This window comes from Callospermophilus lateralis, chromosome 6 (genome assembly GCF_048772815.1).
Source record: "Callospermophilus lateralis isolate mCalLat2 chromosome 6, mCalLat2.hap1, whole genome shotgun sequence".
NCBI classification, from domain to species: domain Eukaryota; kingdom Metazoa; phylum Chordata; class Mammalia; order Rodentia; family Sciuridae; genus Callospermophilus; species Callospermophilus lateralis.
This window is the reverse complement of record NC_135310.1, coordinates 100,575,075-100,594,883: the sequence shown is the minus strand read 5'-3', so window position 1 is coordinate 100,594,883 and position 19,809 is coordinate 100,575,075. Positions and strand designations below refer to the sequence as shown.

Genomic DNA, 19,809 nt, shown 5'->3' with positions numbered 1-19,809 from the left:
TTTAACAATTTGATGCATCTGAAATGAGTCTTAAGGTCAATGACATGAATATATTTTTCTTGTGGCAGTTTTTAGTTGTGCATAAAAATGTTGGTATCTTTTGAAATCAGAGAAATGTAAACATGTTTGATCACATTATTTTTCTCATATCACAAAGAGGCTGTATCTAAATATCTGTTTATCTATCAACCTATCATCTATCTAACTACCAATCTATTATCTATACACCCTAACCATGGAGCCTAATAATATTTTAACTAGCCATCACCAAAGGTACACCAATCCCTGTGAAAATATCAGATGTTTTTTCATAGACAGGTACCTGGCTTTGCCTGACTCTAGTGCCAGGAACTGATATGTGCTACCTTGTTATCCTGAAATCATTTGCATACAACATTCAGAACATGGTATTTTTGAGCCTCCATATCAATTAACAGAATTTAATGGCAAGTGACGGAACGTACTGCTATAGTCTTAAGAATCTGATAGAGTCTCTCATATTAACCTTCCCTTGGTATCAGCTCCTTCTCAGACTGGTACAGAGTAGTTGGTTTTTCTCTACAAGGTCTCTAATGTTTAAGTACCTCTCTGAAGTGTTTGGTACAGAATCTGGTATAGGATAAACACTCAGTTCATAATTTTCCCTTCATTTTTGAAAATTGTGTACTTAATTTTTATATTTTATTGAACATGTACATATCTCTTCTCACACTATTTCTGTCTCAGATTAGTTCACAGAGTAACAACTGTGTGTCTTCAATTTTCTTTCACTATGTGCAAATAGTCCCTTAATGAATACTTTATAGAGGCAATGGAAATATTACACAATATGAGTATTCTATGTGAAAAGACAAATTCTCTCATTTTCCCAAGCAAATTCTGCCTTAGGGAGATTTCCAGCATTCATATTAAATTATTGCTAATGTAATTCAGATGAAAAAAAAAGTCTCCTAATGGAAAATGCTTTATCACTTCCTTTCTTATGGAAGAGCTTGTATGTGGGCAAATCAGGGTCTTGGGTTTTAAAATGAAATTTCTTGTTCCATATTCTTCAATTCAGGAAGGGTTTTGAAACTTCTTTAGTTTTTGAATAATTGAAAGGAGCCAATATAAAGGTCATTTCTAATTTATCTTGTCTGATATAGAGATCCAGTGGAAGCTGAGATTACTCTTCTTCTAATATGTTTAGGAACTTATGGGAAATTATACCACATTATATTTTCATATGTACAAACTAAAAAAGTAGTGAAAAAAGTATTTGCTTAGAAATAATTCTACCTACTTTAAGAGAAGTCATTTATTTTAAGTGTTATGGTACATTTACAAAATGTAGTTACATATTAGGTCACAAAAGGAATATAGTATACTTAATGTACAGATATTAATTAAACCACATTTCCTTAAATTTTTCAATGTAACTGGAAATTAATAGCAAAAATGAAATAATCCATTTTTAAAAATTAGTCTTTTAAACACTTTGTTGTTTGAACAATAAGCCAAAATAAGACATTTAAGAATATCAAGAAAATAAAGATAATGAAAATGCCATGCATCAAAATATTCCAAACCAAATGAAAATTTTAATATAAATTTTTTTGCCTTGTTAGAAATGTTGATTTCCAATGAATTAGGTATTTGTATACCAAAGTAGTTTTATTTTTAATGAAATATTTTTATTTTTTTATTTTTTTTCCTGTGACATGAGCTGTTTATTAAGTTCTAGTCTTCCTCTTTGATAGGTTTCTGCTAGTACAGGTCAAAACAAAATATGGGCTAACAACACAAAAGATCCATAAGTCTACATCTTGAAAAATTAGAAGACCTGGTCAATATCTTCCCCTCAGATTTATCTCTAAGAATTAAAAGGCAGAGTTCTGCTATTTTTTTTATTAGTTGTTCAAAACATTACAAAGCTCTTGACATACATTTGATTCAAGTGGGTTATGAACTCTCATTTTTACCCCGTATACAGATTGCAGAATCACATCGGTTACACATCTACATTTATACATACTGCCATACTAGTGTCTGTTGTATTTTGCTGCCTTACTCTGCATTACTCTGGCAAACTTGCACTACTGTTTTCTGAATGAAAAAAAAATTATATAACTTTAACTTAGTAGAACCCAAATTTTTAAAATAACATTTGTTAAAAATAATAAATAATAAAAAAATTAAAAATGCCCAAGTTCATATTTACTCTGTCAACTTCCTGAGAAACTATCAATACTTTAAAAACTTGTATTTAGATAATAATTTCATATATAATATATATATATTATATATAATATATATATATTATATATATTTAGATAATAATTTCATATATAATATATATATATATTATATATATTCATATATAATATATATATAATATATATATCCATTAATTGTATTAAAGGAACATATGTGTTTTGGCCTCAGAATAATTTAGGAAATTAGTAGTATTTTCTTAATTATCAATTTTATTACATACTAATTAACTTTCACCATTGTACTGAAAAGGTGATATTTCAGATTATTTAAATGTGACATTATTGAGAACAATGTGGCTTTTTTCTTTTTGGCAAAGTAGCTCTCTGTGGACCAATAAGCTCACTTGTGGCATGTATCCTAAGGGCTTCCATCACTAATGAGAGTTATCTATGTAAGAAAGAGAAGAAAGTCATTTTAGGCGATAAATATTAAGTTGGAAGACTAATATCCTTCATTCTACAGAGAAGAACTGTAAAAGTTTCAAAAATGAAATTGCTGAACATTACCTAGACTTTTATTAAAAGCTATTACGGCAAGAATCCAATATATAGAAAAGTTATGAATGGATGCATTTCCAATGGATTTTCTTAGCCATTAAGTAAACTGCTAATATTTTGTTCTTGCTGCCAGAGAATCTCAAAACATTTTGTAAATTCTAATTAGAGTCTGTTTAGAAATGTGAAATACATAGTATAGCACCAATTCTGTGGGAAAATTGACTTGAAAGGTCAAGCGCTTTGTTTGAAATCACTTGATGTTTGAGAAAATGGCCAAATGCTAGTTCCAAAACCATGTTAAACTCGAAAAAATAATGCTGCAAAATCTCTCAGATAATTCTGTTTCTTCACTCTTTTACTTTCTTTCTTTTCTTTTTTTTAATCATACATTACCAGGGACTGTTTCCTTTTTTAAAATTTTTATTTTTTAGATATACATAACAGTAGAGTGTATTTTGACATATTATATATACATAGAGCATAACTTATTCTAATTAATTATGAATTGGTTCTGTATTGGATTAGACAGAGGGGAACAAAGGGAAGGGAGGGAGGAAAATGAGAGTAGAAAAGACAGTAGAATGAATCAGACATAACTTTTCTATGTTCTTCATTCTTTTTCTAGGAGACGCTATAGAACATTTCAGTCCAAATGCTGGCCTCGTGTAACTGGAAAGTGCCATGAAGATGAAACCTGCATCAGCATGTTGGGCAAACAGGACCTCACTTGCTCAGGAAGTGATGACTGCAAAGCAGCGTACTTGGGCACCCTTGGGACTGTTCTTCAAGCACAATGCACCTGCAGAAGTGTCACACAAAGAGAAGAGTCTTTGTGCAAGATTTTTGAGCACATGCTTCATAGAAAATCATGTTTTAGTAAGTTCTCTAATTGAAATCCTATCCCTATTATTCTTTCTTTCTTTATATCTTCTAGTTATCTCTTTTTTTTCACTATGCAGTGCATAATGGTAATCCTGCTCAAAAAATTTGTTCACAAAGACAATTTATGTTTGCTATTCACTTTTAAAATCTATTTTCTGATTAAGATCTCTGTATTTGCTATTTTACTCACTTTTCAGAAAATGGCAATTTTTATGTTTTATGAAATAGTTCACTCCTGGTTATCATTTTTGAATTCAATACCAAAAGCATAAAAGGTTTGACTTGTGCAAAGTTATAAACCAGCTCAAAATATTGGCATAAAATAAAACTATTTATTTATAAACTAAGTAATAAATCAGCTTGGCTTACAACAATATTTATTTGATTACAATTCTGCAGATTGGGCTTGGATCTACTGTTGAAATCTTCTGACAGTTTTGTCTGGGTTACTCATGTAGCCTCAGCCATCTGTTAATCTACTGAGGCTCCACAGTCCCAGATGGTGTTTAGCAAGCATCATTGGCTGAGGTGGCATGATTATTCTATAGAGGACCTCTTCAGCAGTAATGTATTGGACTTTTTCATGCTGGCAGCAAAATTTCGAGTAGCTAAGATCCAATGTGCTGGAATTTACCAAGTGTCTGCTGTTGTCATATTTTAAATATTCCATGAATCCAAGCAAGTCACAAGGCCAACCTCAGGGCCTCTTTGGAAGGTTATTTCACAAAGACATGGGTATTCAAGGAAGGATTCATAGAGGGTCATTAATTTAACAGTGTATTGTATAGGGCTGTCCCAGTCTATACACAATGTATTTATTTATCTTTCAGTTTAGTTTTGTTCCTCCCTTTGGTCTTTAACATTTCTGCTGATCAACTCTAGTGTTAAGGCAACAAACAATATTTTCTGAAATGATTGTTTATTCCAATTTGGAGATAATGTAAATTGAGATTTATGAATTTAAATAATTTGCTCAGATTCTCAAAGTAAACAAATGGCCAAGAGGTATCGTTTCTATGAATCTTGTAGAAAGAACCTAAGAATGTGAACATGTATTAATTCAAAGCCTCTCCTATATCCATCTCCAAGTTTAGTCCCTATCAACCTCCAGGTCTAAATCCTCTGTAGGCACCAGGGATCCTGGTTGTAACTAGCAAACCTGAAAGTGCTATTTTCAGAAGAAAATAATAAATGTATCTTGTTTTATAGCAAACCAAATCTTTATGGGAAATTGACAGATAGAGGTATATATCTATGTCTATACATATACACAGACCCACACAACTTTTGATTTTTTTCTATTTTTCTTTGTAGATACTTAGAAGATACACAATGATCAATGTGATATATATTAGCTAATGGACACATGAATTCAGTGTATGGTTTTATTTCCTAACAGTGTTTTCTGTGACTTAGCTATGATTTCTATATTTAGCACGATGGACATATTTCAACTGAAATCATGATTTAAAGAGAACTGCAGTGTTGTACATGTTGTCATATTTTCTTAATAATGTCTGATTAACACTAATTCTATTTAAACTAAAAGTATTTATAATGAATGGCTCACAAAATCACAAATCAAGTGCCTAAATAAATTAAACCAACATATATATATATATGCATTCCAAGAGGTATCATTTCGATGAATCTCATAGAAAGAACCTAAAAATGTGAACATGTACATATATATGTATATGTATATACATATATATAGTTACTTGTTGGTGGACATATTAAAGAATGTGTATGAAATATGTACAGACTTGATATTAGTAAATAACTCAATTCTAGAACATAAATTCTCTAAAATTGATAGTCTAAGAATAATACTTCTATTTCAAACCCCACTTTTCTCCCATATATATTTTAATTATTTAATTTGATTTTCATAGTGTTTGGCTAATACTTTATGGAGCAAATATATTTACAGAGAGGCCATATAAATGGAAATTTAGAAGCCCAAAACATTGAAGAACTATGAGAATATTTTGGAAAAACAAAATCTTCAAGTCTATTTCACTTTTTTTTAAAAAATTCACCTAGTAAAACTATATATCAGGAAGTTTTCTCTTTTACTTTTACCTGTTGATACTAGGAGTTTCAAGTGACAGGGATACAGAACTTTAGAAACTTTAAAGTCCTTCAGTCACAGTTCTTGGTATTGAATTAATAGGAAAAGATTGAAACAGAATCCAAAACCAGCCATTAGGTCTAACTAGTTCTAACAAAACTTTGTTCCCTGCCCCAAATATAACAGAAGTGGCACAAGGAAGTCTTTGAAGGAAATCATTGCTTCAGATGTTCCTTATCAGACTCACACTACCTTGCATTTTTCAAGAAAATACATTTTTACAGCATATTTCCAAGACTCTTGAACTTCTGCATAGTTTTCTCAAAAGGAGCAGAGTAGAGTGACACAGGACCTAGGGGTATTTTCAGTTTGTCACCTGTGTTTAACCTAGAAGCCTTGTTTCTGAAACTCTTTTGCCTTAGGCCACAGTGAGCAATACATTTCACATTAGCTTTTGTAAGCAATGGACCATATTTCTTAGACATTATTTATTCTATTTGTTTTTTCAATATTGACCATTACCCTTGGAATTGATTCTGTGATTCACAAATGTGTTGCTATCTGAAGTTTGACAAACACTTGCTTTGAGTAAAAAGTTGTCTGGAAATAATCTACATCAGCGTATCAAATTCAGAGTGTTATAAGAATTATAACTAATGGTAGAGTAGCTTGCATTTACTGAGTGTATAAATTTTGTCACATTTTCAAAATTAATCACACATTCTCACTTAAAAATTTCATGAGCTAGACACAACTGACTTCTTAGACAGGGAAGAGATACATGGCTTGCCCTAAGACAATAGCAACCCTGGCTGGCTTACTTGGGGCCCATTACATTCTCTTGCTTATGAAATAGTAAAAGAATAAAGCTCATGTCTGTCCATTCTGCTCCAAAGCCTTGTCAGTCAGAAAGGTAGCTCTGTTCTCAGAAATAAGCTGTGGACACACACTTAAGAGCCTGGTCTATTTCTTTGTGCAGAACTAGACTGAGGAGAGACTCCTGAGCAACCTGTGTTCTGCCTCCAGCCTTCATTCATCAGCTAACATTTACATTCACAGCAGACTTACTCTTCTGTCATTTCTACAGCACAGAGTGAACAGAGCTGACAGAGAGGAGGGACAAGGAAGAGGACCACCGAAATGGGAAGGGCTAGTGGATGCATCATGGTTTTCCGGGTTCTATTAATGAGTAGGGAGGGTGAACTTCAAGCTGAGAGGAATGTTCTCTTTTCACCTTGCAAAACTGTCTTTTTGGTATAGGAATATATGTCATTAAGGAATAGATATGGAATAAATATGGAAATATCACCTCTCTGCCTAAAAACCTCAGCTCCTTCTGTTAGGAAAATTTACAAAAAGAAACCTATCCCTCATTATACTAAGGGAATGGAAAGCATACAATCCAAATGTGACCTAAATTTAAACTTTAAAGACTACAGAAATAAATATGTATTCTTCTTACAATCCCATTCTTCAGATCATTAATGTTATAAAGATTGCTATATATTGCTATATATTCTTCGAACTTTTGTTTGTAATTCATCCATACCTTGAATATTTCATAAACCTTTGAACACATCACACACACACCATTTTTTTATGTAATTAAGGTATGTATTTTGTTTTACAGCTTGTTTTTTTAAATTGAAAACTAAGTAGTACACCCATTTCAAAGTATGCAAATATATAATGGCTTAGTTCTTTTAAAAAAACTGCATAGTATCCTATAAGAGAGCTAAACCACAATTGTTAATTAATCTCCTATCAATGTGGACATTAAGGCTGCATGCAATTATGTAATACAGAAATTGCTATCATAAATGTTATTGCACATTTTGGCTGGCAATTCAATAGAATAGGATTCAATCATTAGGATTATTAGACCACAAAATTTTCTTTTTGCATTTTTACCTTTGGTAGAAATTGGAAAAAAAACATTTGTCCTCATTACATTCTTAGAAATTTTTCATTTTAATTTATATTTTTATTATAAATAAGGCTGAGGATCTTTTCAGTGGCTGCAGGTAATATCCCATTTCTTTTTATGAATTCACCACATAATACATCATGCTTCTTCAATATCAGTCATGGCACTTTTGTTGGTAGTACATCAGTTTATCTGGTTGTGAGGATCTGCTAACCTGTACATATCTTGCAGTAATCTGAATTCATGGCCTCCTATGGCAAAGTGAAGCCCCAGTGGGAGATGACCTTGGTCTCAGATCTGCAACCTGCTCTGTGCTGTAAGGGCTATATAGAGGACAAATTATTTAACCTTTCTTGAATACTCATCCATCTTTCCTCAACAGGATAATTTCTACTGCCTTTTCAAAGAATTGTTTTTTCATAAATGATTAACAGTCACCAAAGAAAATTTATAATCTAGATTATAAGTGTAACCATCAAGAATAAGTTTATTTAGCATTCAATTCAAAATAACATTGGTCATGATCTTTGAACTTTTTAAAATTTCCCTCAACGAACCACCTAAATTTAATGTTTATTAATCCCTTGCTTCTCTTTCTAATTTTACCACATTTTAAAACTCTAATCAATAATTTTTTAAACTTTCAAATTCTCAAGTTTTATGTAAGTGGGATTGTATCTGCTTTTTTGCAAATTTATTATCCTTAAATGAAGCCATATTGTGATGTATAGCTTGCAAATTCCCTTTTATTTCTATGTAATATTGTTTCATAAAAATGCCTGCAAATGTGATTTTTCATTCTACTGTTGGGAGATATTTTTTCCCCACTACTTTGCTATTACAAATTATGTAGCATGAACATTCTAAAACACAAGTGCATCATATTTTTTAGGACAGAAACAGTTCTCAATCTTTGCTGAACATTAGATTCAGTGAGAAATTAAAAAAAAAAAAGATCTGATGCCCAATAAACCAATAAAATCACAATATCTGATGGCAGGAATTGCATATCAGCTTCACGTGGCCAGTGCAGTACATAAAGCTCTATGCTCGGAATGGCCCCAGGATTGGGGTTTAATGCTTAGCAGTCATCATCTTGAAAATATTAATAATTTTATCTTTGAGTTTGTGTTTTATAAAAGAAGTGCAGTGGAGCAATGGATGATACTAGAGTGGCTTGGAGCCTCAGCTCATAGATATTTTGTTACCTGCCACTTCCCTTCTTACCAGAGATAAGCAGACTCTCAGCTGCCTGCTCCCCACCCCTATGTGCCCTCTGCCTTCTACACCCCACCAGGGCACTGCTGCTAGACATTTGCCTACTTTCTAAAAATAATATTGAGCCTTGCAACTCATATATGTATTTTACCTTTATGCTTTTCAGTACGTTTTTTATTATTTTATCAATAAAAATACTTTCTTAATAATGTTCTTTCCCAACGCTGGCTACATTTCTAGGCATTGTTAAGGATTACAATTGCTATTTTAAGCCATATCTTTTTATTATTATGTTTTCAAATTCTTTGTAGTTGTACAATAGACATTCAATTGATTTTTATAAATAACTTTTCATGCAGAAATATTTTAAATACTCATAAATTTTAAAAAACTTACTGAATTCTCTTGTGCTTTCTTTGTTAATAGCCAGATGCTTTTCAACAACCATAGTTTTGTTCTCTATGTTCAATGCTCACTTCTTTCCTTTCTTTTTTGTCCTCCTTAACTCTCCCCACAACATTTAGTACCCACTTCTTCATCTCTTAATACTGATCCACCCATTCTGGCCTAGCCACTGGGTGTAGATCCATTCACAAAGGCAGCTTTCCCATGGGAAAAGCTACCACACCATTTCAGGGATTCTGAAAGTCTTTGTTTTATTGGTACCATGAACAGTTGAATATTCTTTCTTGATTGATAAAATTTTTCTCTTTCTCTTTCTCTCTCAGCTGTCATACTTCTGATCCCTCTAGATTTTTCTTCTGAGCTTACGTGATAGGCTTATAAAATTGGCTGACTAATAAAGCTTGGCTATAGGCTCTCTCCTAAAGAAACTCAATTCTTCCTCTATGAGATTTCTTCCATAGTGATAGCATGAGTACCTCTACATTGATTTATAATATTTAGGGAAGAGATTTTACTAAGCTTCAGGCTTAGTAAAATGATTGAACTCAGAGGCACTTGAGCACTGAGCTACATCCTCAACCCTATTTTGTATTTTACTTAGAGACAGGATCTCATTGAGTTGCTTAGCGCCCGGATAGTAGTATCTTCTTTTGAACTTAATATAGGGCTACCTGATATAACAAGTAATCTCCAGAAGCTAAGTGGCTTTACACAGTGGGAGATTATTCCTTGGTAACAAAAAGTCCAATCAGCATTAGAAGTAGGCATTTAGAGAACTCGCCTCTTTTCCAAATGTACCTTTGATTCAACCTATGACCTCAGAGTCCTCTTCATGCAGCTGAGAGGGAAAGAGAGTACTGAACACAACCAGGTGCAGTGGAGCATTCGATGGTTTGGTGGTGGCAGCAGGGAACATCACCCATACCCATAGTCTATAGACCGTAACCCACGAGACCACACCTATCTCAAGATAGGCCAGAAAGTAAGTGTGGCTTTGATCCAGGAAGAAAGGCAGCTATGGCTGTTAATTAACAAGTAATTCTCTCCCATAGTTTACTCTCACTTTTAGAAAATATTAGTTTTATTCTTCCGTTCATATAAAGAAGATACTTATCCCTTCCCCCAAGGAAGACATTCCAAAAATTCCCAAATTTACATCCACCAACTTCAAGGCCAGGTTGTTGCATGATTTGCAATCCAGATGTTGTGGTGCCTTTTAGTAGATAGGCAATCTATGAAATAAAAATGCTATGCATGTCATTCCACTCAACGTGAACACTAACACCAAACACCCACTCTCATATGCATTTACACTTACACATATCAGAGACAGAATAACCTTAGCAAAATCATTCTATTTAAAAATAAGAAAAAATGAGGCCAGGCACAGTGGTGCACACCTGTAATCCTAGCGGCTTGGGAGGCTAAGACAGGAGAATTTAGAGTTCAAAGCCAGCCTCAGCAATGGCGAGGCACTAAGCAACTCAATGAGATCCTGTCTCTAAGTAAAATACAAAATAGGGCTGAGGATGTAGCTCAGTGCTCAAGTGCCTCTGAGTTCAATCATTGGTACCAAAATAATAATAATAATAATAATAATAATAATAATAATAATAAATAAACAAGGAAAAATGGGAGTGCACACAATAATGATATCCTGCTGCGAAGGCATGGAGAAGCCTTTCTGGCAATGTGGATTTCCTTAATTAGATCCTAGGTCAGATATATTTTAAAATCTACTTATATGTCTTTCATTTTGTCCTAAGATTCTTTGTAGACCATTTTTCTCCAGGGTCATATCTGAAGTAGGTTAGTATATTCCTCCTTGCGGAATATGGAGCTCTCTTTTTTAAATATTTTATTTTTAGTTGTAGTTGGACACAATACCTTTATTTTATTTATTTTTTATGTGGTGGTGAGAATCGAACCCAGGGTCTCACACATGCTAGGCTAGTGCTCTACCGATGAGCCTCATCCCCAGCCCTTGGGCTCTCTTAAGCCAAATTCTGTTCTTATAGTTTGAGAGATTGAAAGTTTTTTAAAGTTTAACAGTCACAGGATTTTTGCACACAGCCTGGTGGTTTCCTTGGGAATTTAATCTCTTAAACATGTTTTAGGTTTCTAATCTATTTGCTTTCAGTCAGTTTCATGATTCATGAGCCAGTATCCACAATAAAATATACTTTTGAATTAGTTCCTAAGTCTGTCTTATTTCCTTGCTTCATCACCTCTGTGTTGCTCTCTGTAATTTAATGTTTTAAGCTAATCTGAGTAGTAGACTTGAATGTAATCTAGTTTTTGCTGCATGGTTGAGGCAATAAGTTAACCTAGAACTACAGAGCCTCTTACAATTGGAATTAACTGTTTTATCTCTCGTTATCTGGAACCTAGGAGCAGTCAGTCAGCTTTTTCTCATTAGAGAGTCCTAATTTTAATCCTCTCATCTCTGCTTGAAGACTAGCCAGTTTCTACCTGAACACATCATTTTATTGGAAAACCATGCACAATGCTGTCTAATCAAGTCATACTATCTATCACTCTTGTTCTCTGAAACCACTTCATTTAGTGCTAGGTGGATATTTGATCTCCCTTTTAAATTGTGCCAGATGGTTTGCCACTGTAAAATAAAAAGGGCTTTCTATCTTTTCATCTTCTAGTAGGTATTTCCTCCCTATCTAATAGCTACACAATCTTGTATATTTTATGGCTGTATGAAATCTGGAAGTACCTCCATTTCAAGGTACCAATTATCAATAGCTGCTGACAATAATACCGATTTCAGTAGATTATTTTTATCAACCACATAAAATATAATTGCACAGGGAAGAGTGGGGAGGCATTAAAAGAGGAGTTTAGGTGTTGTTCAGCTGTTTAGTGAATTTGGAAAAAACACTTCCACTGAGTGGCTGCACCCTTTTCTAACTTCACAGATCCTTCTTCATTTATCTTGCTAATGCAGAAGAGATCACATGGATACTTTCATGGACCAGTTGTAAGGGCATTGTAAGTCACTTCCACTGGCATGTGTTTGAAGGGAAAGTTGGGAAAAGTAGTTTAACCTTGTACCCAGTAGAAAGGAACATGAATTTGGTGAGTAGCTAGCCAGTCTCTGCTACAGTATCTCCAACAAACATTTGAAGTAGTATGACTTTCTAAAATTGATCCTATTTTATTATCATTAGGACCACACTCATATATACTGGAAAGTTTTAAATCATCTTTGACTATATCTGTTATGCCATCCAGAGAGAAAAACATAAAACAAAGGCTTGTGCATAGTATTTTATTCAGGAATACTTTTAAAGGAAATGATGAATGAGTAGTCAATACAAATATATGGTATTGAGTTGTCTTCTACTTCAGGTAACTAAAGCTTGCTGCTTTTACAATATTTTATGATATTTTCTGAAATACACTACAGATATATTTTTACAGGGGAAGAAAGAAGAAAATATTCACCATTTGGAGCCTGTCCCTCACTTCTATGGGATATCTTCATGAGTCTCGATTTCTAGTTCTTTCATCTAGTGTAGGCATGAATGCTCAGCAGAACCCCATGTTCAATTGATACTGAAGCAGTGGAAATTATGGGGGAAGAAAGAATAAGGTGTATGGCAAAGCACAAGGTGAAGCACTGCACGAGGAAATATGTAATCAGACACTCTAGGACACATTTTGGTGGAAAAGAAGGAAGGCAACCCCATATTCAGAGTAGATATAACTCCATATTTATCGTAGGGAGGCATCACTGCTTTCCTTTAAGATAGAAGGGTTATAGTTTTATTAATCTACCAGTAATCTACCCAAATAAGATCTCCATATAAGTCTTTGGTGATGATGGTAGGTTTACCAGTCAGCATTAGCAGAACTTTTGATCAACCAGCATTAATGAGAGGAAATATTCCCTTTTGGAACCATGCCATATTGTAGCCACAGTTCCTGCCACCATAGCTACTCTCTTCATATCACAAGCATGGGGTGGCTGCAGTGGAGCCTAGCTGACCTCCTCTGGATACATCACCAGTTTACATGCTTATGGAGGACGTTTTCTGTAGTAGATACCTTCTGCTGGGCATTAATCTGAAATACAGAAATCTATCCACTCTGTAGCCTTGCCATGGTCCTTCCATATGTCACTTTGCCTCATTTCTGTGTCTAAATCTTCCATGTTGGCTCTTTTCATCCCTTTGACCGAGCAATTTACCACTGACTGTGAATCTTATTTCTATCCACTTCTCTTTACTGGCAGAGTGAGCAACCAAGAATAACGTTCATTCTCTGCCTGTGGGGAAAATTTCCCTTCTCCAGTGTTCTCTAGGGCCACCTCTGAGTTTGTAGTGTATGGATGCTGTCCATTTATAGTGAGCATTTCATTCAACTTTTGGGGAACCAATGACTTAAGTGATCTGCTAATACTCAGCAGGAACTTTATTTCAAAAGGTAAGTAGTCTTACAGTAGGTCTGTGCTATAACTCTCCTAATAGGGCTTACCAGAGATGTGATGTACTATCCAAAGAGCTTGAAGGATATTAAGTGTTTGAAGTTCCTGCTACAGAGCAAATATTATATACATTTTAAACACTCGAATTTAAAACCAATGTTTTGGTTATGAACTCAGAACTGAAAAATGGTTTCTATTTCTTTTTTTTTCTTTTTCTTCATTTGTGTAATTAAGATAATACACATTATTAGGAGTTTCTGGTAAGCTTTCAGTGGAGCTAGCTGATTCCCAGATTCTATTGGAAACATTCATTTCATTATAAATGAAAAACCTGATGGTCACAATGACAATCACAAACTATAGAGGAGTATTAATGGATGTTGAAGTTTTGGTCCTCAAATCCAAATAATCCTCAGAAATATTTGGAAAGTTTATTTAAAATATAGATATTTTGCACTAGCCACAGTAATTCTAAATCAGTAGGTCAGGGGTGGAACTCAGAATCTATATTTTTAAAAAATCACCCAGGTGGTTCTAATTTTAGCCAAGTTTAGGAACCACTGCTCTAATCCACATGTGGGAAAAATCCGGTCACCAGCCATAGGTCCCAGAACCTCTTTTCACTCACACCTTTCAGGGAATGAGAAACGTCTGTACTGAGAAAGGCAGGACTAATAAGACTAATACTGCACATCTCTCAAGGTGGCCTGCTTCACCTCAGTGCCCCCAAACAACTATTGATATGCATAAGCCACTCTATAGATAGCAAATGAAAGAATGAGTGAGGGAAAGAAAGAATGAATGAACTAATGTCTACCACATCTCAGTGGCAGCACTGTCTTTGAATACCACTGTTTTTCTTTCCCTTATTAGAACCCTCTTAATCAAATATCTTCCCTATTAAGAGCCTCAGTCCTTTATGTTTCCATTTAAGCTGGAATTTTCAATTCAAATATATGAACAAAAGAACCAGGAATTAACAGGATCAGGCTGCTGCCACTGCTTGCTTAAAAAAAAAAAAAAAAAAAAAAAAAAAAAAAACATTCGAGCCACATTTTTTTTTTTTCCAACACTTTCCTCTTTATTGATCTACCTTCAAAAGTTCTCAGGAACAAGGAACTATTTTATGTTCAATCCTTGCATGTTGTCAACCCTGTAAATAAGCAATTGATCCTAACATATTTTTGCTCTTAAATGTGTATATCCCCTTAAAGACCTGATATGGCAAGCTCCATCTGATAATATCAGGATGACAGAAGATTGTTCCCAGGAGATTTGTAGAACCAGCTGGCTTTCATGAAATACTAATATATAAACTCCTAAAAATGTGTATAGTCTTAAATAAAGACTGCTTCTAATTATTACCTGTTTCTATCCTTCAACTTGTATAGCTCTATTTTTTACCCCATTGTCAATTGATGCCTATATTTGATATCCAGGTGCTGGCAAAACTTTTATTCATGATTTTATTCATGATAGATGATTTATATGGCTGCATTTCATCTAGCCTTACATTTCATCTGTCTATTCCAGTGAAGGTCTGGATCTAAAATAACATTTCATTAGTGACCATTTTTGTAGAAGGTCTTTTAAGGGCACACACACAGACACACACACACACACACATACACACACACACACACAAACACATACACATGAAGGTGCATAATATGTAGTTTATATTTAGTTCTGAACTGCAAAAATTTACACTAATTTTTAGCAAAATAATTTAAAGTCTGTGACAGTGAATTGATATCAGTTTAAACTCATGTTCAAATTCTTATCTTAATTTTAGTTGTTATCTCATTGCTGGTTATTTGAGAAAAAGAATTATAAATTCTGAATAAAAAATGAGCTAAGAGAATTGTGAAAGACATGTGCATTGCAAAAGTCTCTTTTTTCTCTCTCTGTCATGCATGTGCATACACACACACACACACACACACACACACACACACACACATCATTCTCTTGTAGCCAATTCATATGTTAGTATTCCAGGAGCTTTATGTTGAGTTTTGGCTTTAAATAAATCACTTCATCTAGCCAAAACCGCTGACTTTTTCTTGGTTTCTACACAAAACTCTAATTCAAGTCTAGTTTCCTTCAAATGCAGTCCAGGTGCTAAAAAAGTCTTCTGGTTTTCCAAGGAACATTCAACAGAATTTTTCTACTCCGTGTTCATATTTATAACATAGTCTCTATACAGTCCAGTGTTTTGTATTTTCTGGATTAAAGTGGCTCCATGGTGAATTTGTAGACCATCAAATTCATAGACACTTACTTATAAATGTATGTTTTTCCTTTTAGAAATCAGCGATTATTCCTCTAGGATCTTGTTTTTCATTATTTGCAAACTCTTTTGAATTCTTTAGAGAACAGGCATGTGTATTTTAAGTCAGCAATAAAAAGAATAATAAAAACAAATAAACCATTTCTTTAAAATGAGTTTAGTTACCACTAAATGTACAAATTTACATCTGTGGCAAATTCTGTAATGTTTGGCTTTTATGCTCTTGAATTTATAGACTTAGAATTCTGGATATTTCTTTGGGTTTTGTCCTCAGGGACAAATCAGCATATTTAACCTTTATTAGCTTTCAAATCTAAAATATTAACCAAGCCCCTTTTTCTACTCCCCTTCTCCCTCAAGCCAACTCTTGAATTTTGATTAAAAACCATGAACAATAATGTCATGTTTTCAAGTGTTAATAGACCTTGTTAGATAGCCTTGGAAAGATAACACACACCAATATGTCTAAAATGGAGATTAGAATAATCATCCCCAACCCAGAATGTTGGTACAAAGATTATGTCATTTAATTCATGTAAAGTATCTGGAACATAGTAAAACTTTGTAAATAGTAACTCTTCCTGTATGATTTGAGGAATTTGGAAAATCATAGAAACCAAAAGGTTTACATAAACATTGTGATGTCACAGGTAGTATGGGAAGATAATTTTTGGAAGATCCAGGGTGTTGTATTTTCTCAGGATAGGTAATTGCTTAAATAAAATTTTATCTTTGAATAATTTTAGGGCAGATGCTCAAAGTAGGCCAATCTATCACAAACCTTATTGTGCAAAAGAATCACATGATTTCTACTTAAAATGCAGATACTGTTTCAGTAGATGTGGGATGGGGCTTTAGATTTGTGTTTCTAAAAATTTCCGCGGTGAGGCCAATGCTGGTGCAAGGATTCCTCTTTCAGTAGTAATGACACAGATTATCTCCTAGGATCATTTCAGGAAAAAAGTTTTATATATATATATATATATATATATATATACACACACACACACACACACACACATATATGTAATATATATAGGTAATACTATACTAAGTTCTATATATAAGCTATTAAAAATACAGTAAACTGTTTTGGTTTGGATCTGGAATGTCTTTCAAAGGCTCATATGTCTCTAGTGCAGCAATTTCCTGAGATGGGGCTTTGGGGAATTGATTGGGTGATGAGGGCTTTGACCATTGATGGCTAAATGCACTTATGGAACAAAAGACTTAGTTGGACGAAAGAGATCACTGAGGCATGCCCTGGGAGAACTTTTCTTATTCTGGCCTTACACACACACATACCTACTCCCTCCCCCACCCCTGCTTCCTGGCTTCCTTGAGCTGAGCCATACCCTTCTACAAGGATATGTCTCACCTCCTACCCAAAGAAGTCCAGCCAACTGACCTTGCACTGAATCCTCTGAAAATGTGAGCCAAAACGAATCTTTCCTTCTCTAAGTTGATCTTGTTAGATATTTGATCACAGCAACACATAGATCACCCTAATTGACTTGATGTATGATGACCACCTAGTAGTCTGTTTTTCATGTCTGCTGAGTATCTTAGTGTCATCAGAATACAAGCAGATGTCCGTATAGTTTCTGTAAAACTCTTGAGGTAGTGACTTAAAGCCCTGGGTCTCAAACTTTAGCTATATTAGATCACATAGAAAGCTTGTTAATTACATGTTTTTGCATTTCCTCCCCCTAGAGTCTCTGATTCAATAGGCCTAAGATGAAACTTAGGTGTTTGCATTTCTAAAAAGATCCCAAATGATGTTGATGCAGGTACCACATTTAAATAAACATTGACTTTAAGAAGCCATTCTTTACTTAAAATTAGCAAGAGCTAAATGTTCTTCCCAATCATCAATAGAATCATAAACTTCATACCACCACAGGAGGAGCTACGATTACTTTGTGGTACCATCCTTAGTATCATGATCCTTAAATATTTTAAAATTTTCTTGCTCTGTTGGTGTAATAAAAATCTCCCCACCTCCCTTTTGTTCCCCATACAATAAAATATCCCCAGAAAGAGAATCATTTGTTTAGTTAAAGAATGTTGAGTTGATGTCTGGTTTTATTATGTATAAATATACTAGTACTATATTCCAGATAAATTAATATCAAAATTGTCAGGTTACAAACATGAAAAAGTAGACTTTGATCACTAAAAGAATCCCCATTGGTTCCACAGCTTCATTGTTCACATTGGTTTCCAATGATCTGATGGATTCAAGAATCAGAAAGTATCAGAACAATGTCATCACTTGAGTTTCAGCAGTATAGTTTTCAATGTTGAGAAAGTGCAGAATGTGTGCATTATAGTGAATGAAATTAGACTTGGGGTTGAAGTGCACCCATCCTCTAGAGAAGACTACTTGTTGAAACACCCCAAATTCAACCTGAGTATATATGAGTGAGTCATATTTCTCATGGTAACTTTGCAACATTAGAAGACACTTTGGTCCCAGCAGTTGGAATCTGCATCAGAACTCCAAAAATGGAAAAAACATAGGCCTTTAAGCATAGTCTAGACTTATCTGACTTCTCAAAGATAGTGGTGAGTGAATGAGACTTAGCTATAAAGAGTATATGATGTGGAATTCTCCACAATAGCATACTTTGGGCTACCCTGGAATACGAAGGCAGAGACTACAGGTAAACCTTGTCTCGACATTAAGTTTTATGTTTGACACTATATCTGGGGTTGGTGCTTTTCAAGCACACTATCAACTGCCTCAAAGAAACTGCAGAGAGAATTAACAACCACAGGCCAGAAGAAGATCTTTAAAATGCTGCATTCATAACAACAGCATCAGGATCTGGAAAAACTCTTGAAAATAATTTATTTAACCAAATACAAGAAAAAATTTTCCCTCAGCATATCACTCTTTTTGTTTGTACATTATCATTATATATAATAGTGGAATTCATTATATTTATATATGCAAAATACACAATTTGGTGGATTTTATTCCCTAGTATCACCACTTTCCTTTTCATCTTTCTTCCACTGACCCACTCTCTCTACTATACTGGGTACTGGGTTTCTACTGGGTTTCTAGGTTTATGATATATATATATTTTACATTTTTTCTCTCTGGCTTTCACATGTGAGAGAAAACAAGTGACCTTTGACTTCCTCGTTTGGATTATTTTACTTATTCTCCATTTCTATTTTCCTTAAAATGATACAATTTCATTATTTATGGCTGAGTAAAATTCCATTACATTTTCTATATTCATTTGTTGATGGACACTGAAGTTGGTTCCATATTTGGGCTATTGTGCATTGTGCTCCTATAAATATAAGTATGCATGTATCACTGTCTTTAATCTTCTGGATAAATGCTAAGAAGTGGTATAGTTATTTTTCATGGTGAGTTCATTCCTAGTTTTGTGAGGAACCTCCATACTAATTTCCACAGTAGTTTTATTTATTTACAGTCTCATCAACAGCATACCCATTTTTATTCTTGATGACTGCACTTGTCATGAAGTGAGATGAAATGTGATTTTTATTTGTGTTTCCCTGATTGCTGACGGCGTTAAACATTTTTCACTTGTATTTCTTCTTTTGAGAAATGTCTGTTTAGTTCATATGTCCATTTTTTGATCAGGGTCTTTGTTTTTTTGTTTTTTTTTTTTTTTGTGTTAAGTTTTTGAGTTCTTTATGTATTCTGGATATATTCCTCTGTCAGAAAAGTAGCTGGTAAAAAGTTTCTCCTATTCTGTAGGCTGTTTCTTCACACTCTTGTTTCCTTTGCTGTGAAGAAGCCTTTTAATTTGATGCCATCTCATCCATTGA

General features: G+C 34.0%; 1 protein-coding gene across 1 annotated transcript in view; it reads left to right on the top strand.

The window, feature by feature from the left end:
• The window catches only part of Gfral (GDNF family receptor alpha like), a 58,986-nt gene that overhangs the window by 22,006 nt on the left and 17,171 nt on the right, over positions 1–19,809 (top strand). Inside the window, exon 6 of the mRNA XM_076859489.2 lies at positions 3,379–3,629. Coding sequence (XP_076715604.2) covers positions 3,379–3,629 — 251 coding nt within the window. The remainder of the gene's footprint in view (positions 1–3,378; positions 3,630–19,809) is intronic.